At 53.0% G+C, this 16,333-nt stretch overlaps 2 protein-coding genes and 1 long non-coding RNA gene across 37 annotated transcripts in view; 1 reads left to right on the top strand and 2 right to left on the bottom strand.

Annotated features, from left to right (window-relative positions):
• The window catches only part of DIAPH1 (diaphanous related formin 1), a 93,890-nt gene extending 84,418 nt beyond the window's left edge, over positions 1–9,472 (top strand). For 3 of the 7 annotated variants that reach the window (XM_027606349.2, XM_027606348.2, XM_027606347.2), the window contains 2 exons: positions 1,376–1,462; positions 5,886–7,483. In XM_027606349.2, coding sequence (XP_027462150.2) covers positions 1,376–1,462; positions 5,886–6,244 — 446 coding nt within the window. In that variant the 3' untranslated portion in view covers positions 6,245–7,483. Of the gene's footprint in view, positions 1–1,375; positions 1,463–5,885; positions 7,484–7,545 lie in introns of those variants that run through there. The other 4 variants (XM_027606353.2, XM_027606350.2, XM_027606351.2 and 1 more) reach the window with 2 other exon arrangements.
• LOC113929460 lies at positions 1,445–11,100 on the bottom strand. Its single transcript, XR_003522197.1, has 3 exons — positions 10,914–11,100; positions 5,686–5,901; positions 1,445–1,540 (listed from the first exon to the last, which is right to left on the bottom strand). It is a non-coding gene; the product is annotated as an uncharacterized LOC113929460 (long non-coding RNA).
• A 354-nt stretch (positions 11,101–11,454) lies between these two features.
• LOC113928569 (protocadherin gamma-C4) overlaps positions 11,455–16,333 on the bottom strand; it is a 340,355-nt gene continuing 335,476 nt past the window's right edge. For 28 of the 29 annotated variants that reach the window (XM_035727474.1, XM_035727489.1, XM_035727470.1 and 25 more), the window contains one exon: positions 11,455–13,438. In XM_035727474.1, coding sequence (XP_035583367.1) covers positions 13,212–13,438 — 227 coding nt within the window. In that variant the 3' untranslated portion in view covers positions 11,455–13,211. The remainder of the gene's footprint in view (positions 13,439–16,333) is intronic. The other variant, XR_004820054.1, reaches the window with a different exon arrangement.

Below are 16,333 nucleotides of genomic sequence, written 5' to 3'. Positions count from 1 at the left end.
TTCTTGACCTTGAGGCAGTATGAGCAATCTAAGTAAAGGGTGGAGGGGGCATGGGGTAACTGGGTGTTGGGCATTAAGGCGGGCACATGATGTGATGAGCACTGGGTGTTATACGCAACTGATGAATTATTGAACACTACATCTGAAACTAATGATGTACTATATGTGGGCTAATTGAATTTAAACTAAAAAAAAAAAAGGGGGTTCTTAGGGCTGCCAAGTCTGGCAAGAATCAGAGTGCTTTGCTGAGCACAAGAGGCCAGAGCTGCTCTAGCACCTCTTGCTCCCAAGGACTTTTCTTTGGCAGCTCCTATTGTGGTAAGGCTAGTGACCTGAAGGAGCTGAACACATTTTTTTCTTTTTTGATACTTTTCTGGGAAGCAGTTCCACAGTTGTTTACTACAGTTATATACAAGCCACAAATTTTATTCTACTGCTAATGCTGTTGAAGCCCACACCCAGTATCCTTTACCTTCCCCCATTCTCCCCTGGTGGCCACGGTTTGTCCCCAGGTACTGTCTAGGATGCATCAGGGGAAGGTGGAGTCCAGCGGACATGCAGGATGAGGGCTGCACCCTGTTTATCTGGTGGGGCAGCAAGCCCTGGTCCTGGTCCCAAAGGCAAGCAAATGAGGTCGAAATGTAGGTCAGCTGCACTGGTGATGTTCAGCCAGCAGGTGGCACTGGGAGCAGTGAGCCCAGCCCTGAAGCTAGCAGCCTGCAGGCTCCTTGGGATTTCAGTTTCAGATTTCACTACCCAGAGCTGTTGCCATGGAAACAGAGCCAGGCTGGAACAGGGACCCTACATTAACTCTTTCTATTCCAGCCAGGATGCTCCCCCTACATGCTGAGCTGGCTTCTGGAAGATGCAGCCACAAGGGGCAGTACTTGAGTAAAATTCAATCTTGATTGGGGCAGGTCTCTCCTTTTTCCTCAGCCCTGCTCTGAAACTGGAACCAGGCTCTCCCTGATGTGTTTATAGGAATTAGAGTGAAACACTTAAGGATAAAGAGCAAGTGATATTGTTGCATATTAATTTCATAATCTCAATCTCTGTGCTGAAACTGGAATTGGAGTTGGGCAGTTCTGCAACTCTCTGTGCTGTCCCGGGTGGGATGGGAAGGAGGGGACTGCAAGGAAATATCCCAAGGTTTGCATTGGTTAGCAGGCAGTGAAACCTTTTCTTTGAACCACTGTCAAACAGATGCAAGTGAACATGGGCTGTGAGGCTCGAGGTTGAGCCCTGTGTCTGCTCTGAGTCCTGAGCCACTGTGGGCGACGGGTAAGCCAGGCAACAGTCATACAGTTGGTGTGTGACTCAACACTGTATGCTGCTCAGGCTGAAGAGCTTACATCTCCATCTTTGTTCGTGACAGAGGGCGATGAGACCGGTGTGATGGATAGTCTTCTGGAAGCTCTGCAGACAGGCGCAGCATTCCGACGGAAGAGAGGACCCCGTCAGGGTAAGTAAACAGCTGGAGCCCAGCCTGGGCGTGTGGAAGGGGTGAGGTCCCTCTGCTCCTGGTCCTGCTTGTCGTGAGCTGAAGAACAGGTAAAGATGCTCTGAAGGTTTAGGAACTTCCTCACAATAGTCCCTGTGTCAAGAGTGGGTTGTCCAGCCCTCTGCCTCCTAAGTTAGAAAGCAGGGACTTGGAGAACTAGGTTTTCGATCTGAAAACAGATCTATTATATCTGATGATGACTGCATTTCTCCCCATTCTTGAAGCAGAAACCTGCAACAAGTGAACCATGGTGCAGGACAGAGAGATTTGGGTGGGTGTTTGTGGGTATGAGCAAAAACTGAGCTAAATATAAAAGTGTACATTAGATGTAGGAAGTAAGAGCCCTACTCAACTTCACAAGCAGAAAAAATATAGAGAGGAGATTAGACATCATTATCCTCAGATGTAGTAATATAGAGGAGCAATCCAATGGAAGAACTGTCTCTGTCCGAGAATTACCCTGCCCTTGGGTGCAGTTAGCCTGCACTGCTTTTGTCTTACCCATTGACTCCCCCACAACCTCCTCTCCCAACCCTCTGAAGATTTCAGTGGATTAAGTGGAGTCAGAGCCTCCAAGAAGAATTATGGGATAGGAGGACAAATGATCCCGGCATTAGTGTGGGGAAGGATCAGTGGATAAGCTTCCTTAGAAGGAAGCACACGGTGGCCAAGAGACTAGTCCAGGAGAAGGTACTACAGCCAGCACTGTCCCTCATGTGGGACTGACCTGCACTGTTGTGTCTGGTGAGGGCCCTTTTGAACTGGGAGTGAGGGCTGCTTTCCTGGGTTGAAGGGTGGGAATAACAGAAAAGGCAGTCATGAAGGGTTTCTCCTTGCGAGAGTGAAAGCTGTGTTCCCTGTTCCCTGGCTGGGCTGTTCTGTAGGTCTGTTTGATAAGACCTTTAAGGTTACTGACAGGAGGAGTTGGGTAGCTTGCTTTGGCCTCTGTAGGGCTTACAGTACCTGTCATAGCCTGGACAGGGGTTCTCCGGATCAGGGGTGTAGAGCATGCTAGCCCACATATACTTAGTGTCCCAAAGGTTGCTGTCTGTTTCTGCCCGTACTCTGAATTCCCAAAGGAAAATTCCCTTCTGAGGGCTCTTCCATATGACTTCAGAACGTTCCCTAAATAGGAGAATCCCTAGTTACAAGTCTTCCCCATCTTCTGGCATCCTCTTGGCAGGCTGTGTAGTGGGAGGAGAGGTGGTTATGATGGGCTTAGAATTTCCTAGCATAGTGTGTTAAACCATATAGATTGGTGTTTGGGCAGAGAGTGCAGCTAGTAGTATTTCTTTTGTTTAGTTTTTAGAGGTTCTTAGGAGAATGTTTTTTACCCCCCTCCCAATGTGGCCTTACATTAGGCATTTCTAGCCAAATGAAAGTATATTGCATCTCACTGTTCACACTCTCAGCTAAATGCCCACCTGCATCCGACTCTTGGTGGGGAATTCCCTTTTTAAGCCTCTTCCTATGAAACTACTAGAATCCCAGATGCTTCCTGTACACAGGCAGCCAGACATCAATGGCTTTCCTCTGCGGGGGAGGCCCCATTCTCTACTTCTTCCCAAGAAGGAAACCAGAACTCAACAGGCAGAGGAAGCAGGGATTTTGTTGGAACATAACCTTTCAGCAGAGGATCTAAATTAGTCAAAGTGCTGTTCCCCAGTGCAAGAAGGAATAGGAGACTGATACTAGGAGATACTGAAGCAGAGAAGCACATACTTTTTAAATTGGTTGCATCCTGTAATCTAATCTTTCTGGGTTGTAGGTTCACAGAACAGGGCTGAAAGTATCTGGGAGAATCTCTCCGGGGAGACCTTTCTGGTTACTCTGGTATGCCGCTTAGGTGGTGCATTCACATGCTGTGAAGTGATGTGGCCTCACGCTTTCAAACATAAAAACTCCTCTATCACAGTCTGAAGAGCATCGGATTAGGTAGAGATCAAAAGCCCCAAAGTCAAGTCTAAATCTGATGCTGTCTAGGGTACCTTAGACAAGTTTTGGGGACTCAGTTTTTTCATGAGTTAGACTAAAATGGTCTCTTGGGTCTTTTCCAGCTTTAATAACTTTGTTTTGTCCAGCAGCAATAGAATTAAGAGAAGACAAGAAAGGGGCTGGACTCAGAAGGCCCTATTCTCAAACTATAAAGGCTGTGGGTTTCCCTCAGCGGCTGCTGGACTTAGCTGGTTCACCCCTTGACCGCCTCTGACGGTTCCTCGTGGCCAATTGCCTTGAGCCAACAAACTGAAGCACAAGCGAGCAGATCTGCCTCACAGGCCGCCTCAGTCCCAGGGAGGCAGCTGTCGCTGCCTCAAAGACACTGGCCTTGTCCATAGGATTTAAAGGCATGTTTTAAAAAAAAAAAAAAAAACGTCTTCCGGTCTCTGGAGACCTGAGGGAGCGTAGACCGAGTACAGAGCACACAAAGCAGCATTGAGCTGGAAGAGGAGAGTTACTCTCAGGGGCTGGTCATTAAAAGGGATCTGCAGGGTGCGGGAGGACAGTGGTTTGAGTGTCAAGGAGAAGAATCCATGTGATTGTATCACAGCTACTATTTCAAGCTGATGATTGAGTCAGCGTGTGGTTTTAATGACTCAACTTTATCTCCATGTCTGAATTGTGGCCTCTATACAGGCCATCTGCTCACTGGGATAAAAGTCAAGGCAAGAGATTGGTCTTTCTCTTCCTTTCCTTCCCTCTGAGCTCCACCTCCACCAACAGAACCATAGAGTCTGGAGAGCCTCTAAAGGCCTCCAGTGATTAGCATCTGACCTCCACATAGAGGAAGGCACTTAAGAGCCGGAGAAGCTCCGGCTGGCCCAGCCCTACAGAGCTGGCTGATGCCAGAGCGAGAACTCTAGCCCCCTTTTGTGATTCCAAGTCCAGGGCTGTTGCCACTAAGCCTCCTTGATGGACAGGAGAGGACTCTCTCTCACAGTGACCCCTCTGTGGAGGCCAGAGGTGTTCTTCCATACCTTCGAGCGAAGAGAGCACGGGACATGCTACGGGTGCTTCGGGGAGTTTCTGAGGACTACCTGTCTATAGAAGGGGAAGAGTGTTTCCTCCACCACCACCTCTTCTCCCTCTGCTTTTGTGCAAATAGGACAGGAATTATAATTAGGTGACTTTTAGACGGTAATGAGTTCTTTCGGACAGTAATGACTGCCCCATCTGTCCTAGTTTCCTCTCCCCTAAGGAAGCTTATTAACAAGAACCCTTCCTCTTCAGGAGCAGTTTCTAGCCTCTGTTTTATAAATGTCTTTTTCCAAATCATTGACCTTTTTCTCATTCATCTGTACTGGTGTTATATATGGTTGGTGGATTTTGCTGGTGGTTTTATCCTAGCCCACCCGAATGTCTAGGAATCTGGCTTCAGAGAGCTTGAGCAGTGTCTCAAGATGGTTCCCTTTTCCCCACAGGCTATGAGACCATTCTCCTGTGAGTTAATAATCCTCCCTGATCTAATACAAATTATTTATCTGCTTCTATGGCTACTTGTCAATAGTCTCTAGGGAAAGGAGGGGAAGAGTGAGTTGCTCCGGATTGTTCAAACTGTTGAGTATAATTGTGGCCCTGAAGACAAAGTGGAAACTGGGATTCTTCCATTCTGTTGATTCTCTTTCCAGTTCCAACAAGAGCTTTCTCATTTCTGGTTCTGATCTTAGGCCACTTCATGGACATCCCCAGTATACCTACCTTCCAGGCTTAAAAGGGAAGTTTTGGTTTTCTCCCCACCTACCATCCACTCTTAGTTTTCGTGAAATCGGTAATGTTTCAGAATCTTTTGGAATCTAGAAAATGTAGAAACAGTGCTTGATGAGGTACAGCTGGTATCCTCGTAAAGGAAGAAACCGAAGAGAAACAACACAAGACATGTCACACTTGAACTCTGACTTTCCCATGTTGCCCAGGACAGGTGTCTCTGAAGACCCAGTGTCCTTTTTCTTCTGGGGTCTGGAGTCAGAAATTCTTTCAACATAAACACACCCCTTTAGTCACACACAAGTAGCAATATTTTCTCAACTGCTAGAGACTGCACAGGAACACCAAAGTGACATCAAGCCACTGCCTTTCTAGGCATGAGAAGTAGGGTCCTAGAGAAGGGAGTCCTTCAGAAAAGAGCTGAAACTAAATGGGGCTGAGGAAGACTTTGCTGGAGACACCAAGAAGATAGAATAACCTACCTGTAGACCTTCCTAGTCACACTCTAGTGGGCTCCTTTTCCTCTCCTGCCTGTCCCTGAGGCCAGAGCATGTTTCATAATCCAAGGAGTGGCTTGTGTGAACGGCCTGGGGTCTGGGTCACATTCCTTCCACCTGGAGCCAGATGATGAGCCCTTGTGCTGGTCAGTCAGGGCCTTCACTCTGCCTTCTCCTCTTGTTAGACGAGCCCTTGTGCCCCTGGGAGGAGGAGTTGGAGGAGGAGACCCATACATTGGTAACCTGTGAGCATGCTGTGTGCTCCCTGACCTGCGGGTGGCCTCTGATGTGTGAACACAGTGGTGCTGCGTCACATTTCTGGGGAGCCGGACAGCCCTGCTGGAAAGCTGCACCGTTCGACCCTGTTTGGCTTCTGCCCTGCCTAAAGCTTCTTGCTGGTCTAGACAAGGCACAGGTGTTCTGGGCGCTTTGTTCACCGCCTCCTCTGGGCCTTGCCCTTCCTGCGCGTGTCCCGCAGCTGCCCCCGTCCTGCGGTCTTCCTGTGGGAGCTCGAGGCTCCTTTCACGTGTCCCTGCTTCTTTAAGGCTTAGGCACTGCTTGCTCCATCCTTCCCATGACCCAGCAAGTGGGGTTTGAGGTATAAATCAGATGCTTAAAATTTACCCTTTTTAAAGTATATACTTCAGTGGTCTTTAATATATTTACAAGTTTGTGCAAATGTCACCACTATCTAATTCCAGAATATTGTCATCACCCCAGAAAGAAACCCCATCCCCATGAGCAGTCATTTCCCCAGCCCCTGGCGGTCATGAATCTCTTTCTCCCTGGATGTGCCCATTCTAGACATTTCGTAGAAATGGAATCCTAGCACATGTGGCCTTTGTGTCTGGCTTCTTTCAGCCCAGGCAGGCGACTGTGTGTACGTGTGGTCTCTCCGTGCTGTTTGTAGGGCACAGTCCCAAGAAACTGCCTTTGTGTTGAAGATACTGGGGCCATAAATCTGCATTCCATAAATTAATGTGAGAATCTTAGGGATGGCTCCCAGAAGTTAGACCAGAAACTCATGGATTGATTGGTTCTTCTCTTCCTGTTCAAGATGACAACTGGAGCTTCACCATCCCTTAGCGCACCGGGCTGAGATTTCTTTGTAGGGGCCCGTCCTTGACCCCAGCTCTGTCTTCCCTGACATACCTTTCCTGACCCACCCACCCCCACAGCCACGTACATACCTTGTAGGGCCCTTGGCATGCATATCCCACTGCTACCCTTGAAGAGGGGGGAAAGGGCTGGGCATGTGGGCGTGGGGAGAGGGCAGGAGGGCTGGTGGAATAGCCGGGAGAGGGACACGCAGGCGAGGTCCCTGCATGGCTGCTTTGCCCCTCGTTGCAGGAGTCGCCCCAGGCAGCCTGCAGAGGGCCTTCCTCTGCTTGGGACCGCCCTCCCCAGGGCTGGCTCAAAATGGTTTGGGCCTGGGAGATTCCTGGAGACTGCCAAGAAAACAAAAATACTACTCATTACGAAGCCTGGGTCTATTTAATTTCAACAACCCGGTGATGAGAAAATGCATTTCAAGTACTTGATTTCTCAAGTTTTACACGGCAAACTTGAACCCCATTGTGACTGTCTCACTATATTCAAACCTGTGCAGTTTCCACCCAGGAAAGCAAGCACATGGCTTGCACCCTGCCCTTAGATTCTCTGCACCTAGAAAGTCTGTTCCACGTGTTCTTGGATCTCTGCCCCCACCCCTTCTTTAAAATACGGGCCTCTCTGGACCAGACGGTGCAGCCCCCTTTGCATGGCTTTGGGCTGAATGCTACAGAGTCGGAAAGGGATTAGAGATCGGGCCTTCTGTGGACAAGCTCTCTCATGTCCTTTCTGCAGCCAACAGGAAGGCCGGCTGTGCAGTCACATCCCTGCTAGCCTCGGAGCTGACCAAGGACGACGCCATGACTGCTCTTCCTTCTAAGGTGGCCAAGAACAGTGAGGGAGTCCCCACGACCCTGGAGGAAACCAGGGAGTTGGTTGGCCGCGCAAACTGAGCTGGGTCCTGTGGCCACAGCAGCTCCCGGGCACCCCGGACTGTCTGGCCCTGCAGCCTGTGCCTAAAGGGTCACGGAAATAGTCCTCTGGGATGGTTGCTCCCACTCCCCTGACCCTTCTACTCTGGCCTGCCGCGCTCTTGTGCGTCACACATGCTTCAGCTGCCTGGAGGCCCCCAGGAATGGGCAGTGGGGGGGCGGGGGAGGCCGGAGCCCGAGCCAGCCTGCCCTGGCTGTGTGTATTACCAAAGCAGGCTCTGTGGTTGCTGCCTTAACCCCAAGTGTCTCCTCTCTGCCACCGAGGCCTTGTCTCAGACCAGGCCCCACCTGCTCTCCCAGCTCCCGCCTTTCCAGTGGGCTTGCATTTCACCGGGGTCAATCTTGCTGGGTTTGTGCTTTTCTTTTGTGGTTTCTCCAGCTCTGAGAACAGCATGGGGCTTGTGAACCTTCGGGCTCTATCCCTCCTGTCACCTCTGCTCTGCTCTTCTCTCTCCTGGTTGTTATTTATTACTAGTGGTGTGGCAGTGGGAGCCATGCCTGGAGAAGTGGGGAGCAAACCCCACCCTTACTTACCGCATCTTCCTGGGAAGGGCCTCCCAGAACAAAAAGCCAAGAGCCTGTGGGGAGGCAGGGTACAGAGACATCATGGGACCTGTCCCCAGCCTGCTGCCATGTTTGAGCACCCTGCCTCTGTGAACTCTACCCCTGCCCCAGGCTACCCAGCCACGGTCACTCCTCACACCTTCCCCAGAGCTTTGGTGCATCTCATCGGGAGTATGGGCTGTACTGTGACCATCCCAACACCTCACCCTCTGTCTCCAAGGAAATGGGAGGTGGAGCCTCCTGGCTGAAAATTGTTTTGCAAATGGATCTATTTTTATATGAGATTTTTTTTTTTTTAAAGAAAATATTCCTTCCCCCTTTCCCCTCCATAATGTAAGAGGCTCTGATGGCAGGTCCCAGCAACCCTGGGATTTCTCCCCACAGGCCTCAATCCTGAGCAAGACCCTGGACCTCCACGTCAGCCCTAAAGCCTTCTGGGCCCTTGAGGCCAGTGCAGATTCTCTCTCCCATTATCCAGTTTGGGGGCAGGAGGAAGCTCTTCTCTGGTAGAGCTGGACCAGGCCTGAGAATAGTGGGAGCTCTGAGACCACAGAGTTTTTATAAATTTAATATATTTATCAAGCCAAATGTGCAAATGCTAACTGGACACTGGGCAAGGAAGCACACGAGTGCGGCCACACAGCATGCCCCGCTCCCTTCTGAACAGTGGGCAGGCCAAAACTGTTCAGTAGGCCCCGCTCCAGGAAGCTCAGATTCTTTGCCCTCCTTGTGCTTTTAGCTTCCCACCACAGGTAGGGAGAGAGAATGACAGGGTTAGGGCTTGACCCAGGATGAGAGTTGTTGGAGCACAGGGGGAACTTAGCCGACCTAAGGGTTCCTACAGGGAGGGCTTCAGGCCAGGAACTGGGGTGCTGGTTGCTACAGCTGCCTGCGTGTGAAGGAGCAACAGCAGCTCCTTTGAGCTCTTCCCTGGAAGGCGGGGGGAGCGGGGAGGCTGCCTCCCTGGGTCCCTTCCTCCTCCTCGCTGACATCTGGGGCTTTGACCCTTTCTTTTTTAATCTACTTTTGCTAGGATGCATTTAATAAAAAATTTAAAAAAAAAACAAAATGCAAACCTTTTTCCCTTGCCCCTTGGGCTTCTGGGATGTCATCACCTCCAGTGTATTGGGTTTGTTTCCAACTGTTAATAAAGCATTGAAACAGTACTACCTTACTGCCTCCTTTGTGAGTTTAAGCTGTTTTCCAAAGCCCTGGTTGACCTAACAAATCAGTGTCAAAAAGTTGAAGGTACCTATCATGTGCCAAACACCCTGCTTCAGCTTCTGCCACTTGTATTTGTGGGCCCTAAAGAAATGGGGCCACAGTTCTGCCCCACCCCTGCCTCCACGTTGCTGCCTGGGGGCTTGCCCCCCCCCCCACCTCATGCCCCTGCTATGTGCCTCTCTTACTGAGGGAACCATTCACCCATCTCCCCTCTTCTATCTCCACCCCCCCCCCCAGCCCTTTTTGGTGGCCACAGACCACACTTGAGACTAGAGAAACACTGGGGTGGAAGGAAACCTGAGCCTGCCAGCAGAGGTCAGAAGCCAGAGGTCATGCTCCAGGCAACTTGCTGCTCAGAGCCACACTTGCACACGTTGGGACCTGCACAAAGGAACCTTACAAGCTATGAGCAGACTCAGAATAGGGAGCAAAGGCCCGAAGAGGACCACAAAACCATTCGGACAGGCTCTAGACCTGGAAATAAAAGCCTTTTAAATAGCCCTGGAACCTGGGCAGCTGGCTCCCCATCTCGGCAGGGGGATGTGGGGGTGGGTTGCCTGCCTCCTTCTCCCCCACCGGAGGCCACGCGTTTCTGGCTCAGAGCTTTACAGGCGCACATACCAATTAGGGGACCAACCACAGCTGCTCACGCGCTCTGCCAGTCTACTGCCGGCCCGGAATAGAACCCAGGCAGCCAGCACCCCGCCCTCTGCAGCCTGGCTCGCAGAAACAAAACCCTGCTTGCATCGCGAACCGCGCACACCACCCTTCCTCCCACGCAAGAGAGTCGCCTCCAGATGCCTAGTTGGAAGGCTTGGTTTCCATGACGACAGGCTGGGGGGGGGTGAAGCTGGCAGAACATGTGACCCGGCTCTGAGCCGATGCGCAGAGGAAGCCCAGAGACAGCCTCCTTCCACCGGGCGGTTAGGCATCCCCTCACTGACTCCCCCCCACCCCGCCACCCCGATAACCCCAGTGGGTCTGTGTTTCTGTCCTTCCGCTCCGCCTTCTCCCCTCTGTACTTCCTGCAGCTCCTCCGGCTGCAGCAACCTCGAAGCCCACTGTGCTTCAAGGAAGCAGGCAGAGGAGGAGGGAAGGGGAGGACGACTGACTAACTGAAGAGCGAATGGAAAAGGAGGGGGAGAGGGGGAAAGGAAGGAGGGAGGACGATCTGGGTCTGCGGGCAATCTCATTTCCTGCACACTTTTCAGTCCCCTCGACACCACGGCCCCCCTCCCCAGCGACAGGGATGAAACCTTCCAATTTCCTTGGCTTTGCTGCAGGGAGTGGGAAGGTGAATTCCAGATGGGTAAACTGAGGCCCAGGCTAGTGGAGAACCGCCTCCGGCATGCCCTCCCACTCCCACAGTGTTCCCAAACTCACTAGGCAGCGGGGCTGGCGGGGAATGGGCAGAGGAGAATCCACCCTCCTCCGGAGAAGCCCACAAGGACGCTCGGGCTGTTCATTTTAGCAGGGAAGAGGCGGGAACTGAGGAAATGTCCCCCACCCGGTTTCCAGCCTTTCCAGCCGCTGCCAACGCACTCCCGCCCCCGCCCCGGAGCGTCCTCTTCCGCCGGGAGACTGGCGCCGGGAACCGGGAGCCGTACGGGAGACGGCGCGAGCGCACAAACGCCACACACCGACCTTGCGCTCCGAAACGCCCGCCTCCACAACAGACCCAGAAGCCGATTACACACAACGGAAGACCGATCACCGTCACTTGGACTGTTACGTTTGCACAACAGTGCTGCAAGCATCCACAGCCACACCTGACAGACACAGACTCACGGGCAACGACACAAAACCAGGACGCGCACACAGTCATCGCCTGGCGATCGCGCCCTTCCTCCAGCACACTCCGCTTAGCTCGCCGCTTCATCCACACATGCCAGGAGCCTCCATCCCTTACACAGAACCGTTCAACCTTTCAGAAGAAACCTTTTAATTGTTTTTTTTTTCCAAAGAAAAAAAGCCATATAAATATTAGAGTATAAAACTTGCGTGAGACACAGGAAGGGGAGTGGGTGGGAAAGCTACGTGACTATGCGAAGAGAAGCACTTCTAGGAGTCAGTACCGGGGAGGGGGTCGCCGCAGCGCGAGGACACAGCACAAAACACAGCACGGGCCGCCGCAGGCGGATTCAAGGGCAGACGGCTGCGCGCAGCCCTCCGCCCACCCGCCCCCACGGAAAAGCACACCGCACTACACTATTGGCTATTCTACACCAGCCGAAAGAGGGAGGGGGCTCTACACTACCGTTAGGGCTGGGGTGGGGCTCTGGCGGGACTGGGGTGGGCCGAGAAAGGTCTATGCACAAGGAGGCACTGGGGGACTTTAACCAGGCTCTGGCCACTAGGGGGCAGACTTGGGGGGGGGCCTGGGCAGTGGCCTTCACAGGGAAGAAATGGCACCTGGCAGAATGAAGGAACGGAGGCTTGGGGAGTGCGGGGGCCCTGTGCGGGGGCCCTGGTCCGGGGCTGAGACTTCCTGTCCACGGCCCCAGCTCTAGCTCCATGCCTCCCCAGCCCAAGGGCCAAGAATGGCCCAGCTGACCCTCCCTTGCTGCTGGGGCCACACTGCTGCTTCTACCAGGGGCACCTCTGGAGTACCCAGCACCCACAGAGGGCCCTCTGACCTCTCCAGGGGACCTGGTCCTAAACATCCTCAAACCTTCCTTTGACTGTGATGCCCGCTGAAATCCACTGATGCTAAAAGCTCAGCCCAAAGTTTACTGCCTTCATGTGGGAAAACGAGGGTCCAGCCTGGTACTTGGTTCATGGCTGGAACTGGGGATCTGGCCAGTACCCTGGGGACATACAGAGCCTTCTACAAGACCCTGACAAGCGGTAAGGCAAGCTTTGTCCGTCCCCCACACCCACACCCACACCCTTCCCTTCTTTATCTTGCCACCCCATACCGTCTTAGAACATGCAGCGAGGAGTCTCTCTTTTGGGGCAGGGGAAGTCACAGCATGCAGTGGGAACATCAAACAGTGAAAAACAGAACAAAAGACTGGTCCCGAGGGCTTTGGGAAGAGGCATGGTAGCAAAGTGCCCTCCCTAAATCCAGCAAGCATCAGTACCATGGGAATCGTGACCATGTCTCCCAAAACTTGAACTTGGTCTTGGGCTCTGGAAGGAGATGAAAGGACTGGCACCAAACCATGCTTTGGGGGAAGTCTGAGAATTGGAGAGGCCTACAAGTTATTATGCCCTTCCAACTCTTCAGAACTATGAGCCTTTTTAGGTCACCAGGTACCTCAACACCCCAACCACCTTCCTTGAGAAAGAGGGGCCGCTGAGGGGCGTGGGGTGGGGTGGCCAGGAGGGAGGCAGGGGACGGTAGATGGGCCTGATTAAATTTGGAAGATGGCAGAGTTCAGCTGTAACTAAACGGGGTGTGATAAATGTTGTCTACACGAACCCCACTACCCCCATGGGCACAGCAATTGATTGGACGGGGGTTCCCAGCAGAACTCCCTTTGCATATTCAATCCCTTGGGGGCAGAGAGGGGGGTGTTGACTGGGCACTTGTTTCTGTTTCCCAAGGGGAGCATGGCCTGGATCCCTACCAGTATCCTGGGGGTGAGCCCTGAAAATCCGAGGCCGGGGTACAGGTAAGGAGAGACTGGGCTGGTCGGGGAGGGAAGCTGCCCTGTGGCTCTGGGCCCGGCCTCCACGTTACTTCTTCTCCTTTTTGCCTGACTTCTTCTTGTTGCCGTTGCCACCTGCAGGGGCCTTGCCGTCTCGCTTGCCGGCTGCACTGGTCAGCGTGGCATTGCTGCCCGGGATGTAGACGTTCTGGCGGTAGTCGGGCACGTGCTGCAGGGTAAACTGAGGCCCGTAGCGGGCACTTAAGCCCATGGTGCCAGCGCCCCCTCCCAGGGTGGAGCTCCCATCAGCAGCTTCTGCAAGAGACAGAGGAAGGTCAGGAGCTAAACTCTGGGTCCCCAACAGTCACTCTGTTAGAGCACAGCCAGTTAATGAAGGCCTGCCAAGCACCGGCCCCAACCCCGCCGAGCCCTGGGAACGTCCTCTCTCTTCACAAGGGGCAGATGTAAGTGAGACAGCCCAGATTTGATTCCCAGCTCTCTTACCCACTAACTGATTTGGGGCAAGTCTACCTAAACTCCCCTATGTCTCCTCAGTTTTCTGATCTGTGAAACAGGTTAAAAGTAGCATCTGCCTCTTCAGGTTTTGGTTAAGGCTGACCAAAATTATGATGTATATAAAGCACCCAGAAGAGTGCCTATTACACGGTAAGGGCTTAAAACATGCTAGCTGTTACTTTTCTCAGGGCTGAGGTAAAAGCTATCAATTCTTGCCCTAACCCTTCTCCAGGGAGCCCCTCTGGTGGCCACACCGATCAAGAGCTCCTGGGGGGCTGTAACCAGGACCTGTTGGTCCTTCTACCCTCGGGCCAGCTCCCGCAGCGCGGGTATTGGGCAGTTCTGTAGTTAGTGCGGGGTTAGGGAGTGCACGGGCACAGTGGCTTTCACCTCCCTAAGACCACCCAGCCAGACAGGGGTATTTATCCCCACTTCACAGATGAGGAAAGCAAGGCCCAGAGAAGGTAAAAGACCAACTCAAAGCCATAGCAGGTGGCACGGGTTAAAGCCGGGGTGGCTGCGTGTATTTAAGCATCCACTGTCCACTGTCAGGCAGAGTCACCACCACCTCCAGCAGCATGGACCCCGTCCCTCTGCAGAGAGCGGAGCGAGAGGGAAGGCAGGGCTGAGCGGTGTTCTAGGAGGCGAAGAAGATGCTCCTGGGAGCAGACTGCGGGTTACGATGCAGACACAGGCTCACAGTTTCAGAGCTGGGTGACACCAGAGGACACCTCAAGCCCAGCTTCCCACTGGACCCAAGAAGAAATGGGGTCTAGGGAAGTAAAATGCAGGCTCCAGCTCCGCATCACCCTGGGCGCTTGTTGGAAAAGGAGACACAGAATCTGCATTTTACCAAGATTTCCAAGTGATTTTGATGCACACTGAAGGTAGAGAAGCGCAGACTCACTTACCTCACTGGGTTTTTGCGAGGCTTAAATGAGACAATGCTTGGTGCGTGCCCAGGCATGTGCTAAGTGCTCATTGTGCGGTGCGGCCGCATCAGCCTCACGGCCACACGCGGTGTGAGCAACTTCTACTCCACACGCTGCCTGACTGGGCGGGCAGGCAAAACCAGGACTTTCCACGCCGCAGCCTGAGCTCACCAGGGCTTCTGCGGGACTCGTCTGGCAGCGGGAGGGTTAAAGCCCCGGGAATTCCCGGCCCGGCTGGCAGATGAGCTCTCCTCCAGGCCTCTCTTTACTCCACCCTAGACCCTGGGAGTGGGCAGAGAGGGTGACTAAAGACACGGAGGCTGACTAATCCTGGGACACTAACCAGGGATTGAGAAACAGACTGGATCTATTTTCTAGACCAGCACCAGAGGGGGAGGGGAGAGGAGACAGGGACAGAGACAGGAAGGAGGAGCCCCCGTCTTTCTGCCCCCCCCCCCCCCACCGCGCTCAGGTTTCTACAACCTCCATTCCAAGTCCCAAATCCCAGGATGTGAGGGCTTTGGGGGCACGTGTGAAAGAGAGGCTGGGTGGGAGGGAGCAGCTGCCCACTCCCTTCTCTTTCTCCAGGCTGGTCCCCTCCCCCAGCCCCTTCATTTCACTGACTTTTCCATGTTTTCCCTAATTAACTCCAGGAGGGAGCCAAGTTCACCCTCCCCTCCAGCATCCCTCATCCAGCCTGGGAAGGGAGGGGAAGGGGGCCCAGATTCAGCTTCAAAGAGCCAGGATTCCAGAGTGATTTAGGGGCTAAAGGGGAGAGACTTCAGAGGTGCCAGAGAGAGAGAGGGAGGGAGGGAGACACACACACACACACACACACACACACACACACACACACACACACACACACACGAAAGGGAAATAAATGGGGAGAAACAGGAAGAAGGGAGGCAGGAACAGAAGGGCATGAAGGGCTTGACTGGATAACTAGAGGCCAGGCCCGCCCACATCCTGCACGGCCCTAGATCTCTAAGGAGCACCCCAAGGGGGTGGAAATGACTAAGCCAGTTGTTGCCACCTCTCACCAGAAGCACAGGCCTGACGTTGGCCCAGGTACTGTGGGAGGGGGGCACTGAGGCTGGGCTGGACCGACAAGGGAGATGATGTGCAAACCCAGAGCCTAAGACAAAAAAGGCTGACATGTGAGTTCCTTCTGGTCAGCTCTGCCACTAAAAATACTGCGTGACCTTGGCAGAGGCCCTGCATCATTCAGGCCTCTGTTTCCCCATCTATAAATCTGAGAGGGAGAAGGTAGACTGTAGACTGATTCTATAGAAGGCTCTGGCCTTCTGTAGAATCAATTCTTCAGTGGCCCCTCCTTCTACTCCTCCAACACACACAGTGAGCAGGGACCGAGATCTTTTCTATTCCCAAGAGAAACATTCTTTAAAAGGAAGCAAGAAAGGGGTGCCTGGCTGGCTCAGTCAGTGAGCACGTGACTCCCGATCTTGCGGTTGGGAGTTTGAGCCCCGTGTCGGGTGTAGAGATTACTTAAAAATAAAATCTTCAAACCAAAGCAAAGCAAACAGCTCTGGCGTGAAGGTGGAAGCAGCTCTGGCCTCCTCTCCAGCGCCTGGCACCCGAACGCCCTCCCCCCTTTTCCCTTCCCACCCCAACCCAGGGCTGAGACAGCACCTCGGGACAGGGAGGCCTGGTCAAGCTAGATGAGGGCCAGTTGAACCACAAACCAGAGCCTCCTTGAAAACACACTTCCCCCAAATGTTTATTTAAAAAGCGTCCCAAG

The sequence above is a fragment of the Zalophus californianus genome, chromosome 5 (assembly GCF_009762305.2).
Source record: "Zalophus californianus isolate mZalCal1 chromosome 5, mZalCal1.pri.v2, whole genome shotgun sequence".
NCBI lineage: Eukaryota > Metazoa > Chordata > Mammalia > Carnivora > Otariidae > Zalophus > Zalophus californianus.
This window is presented reverse-complemented; position numbering and strand designations above follow the sequence as displayed.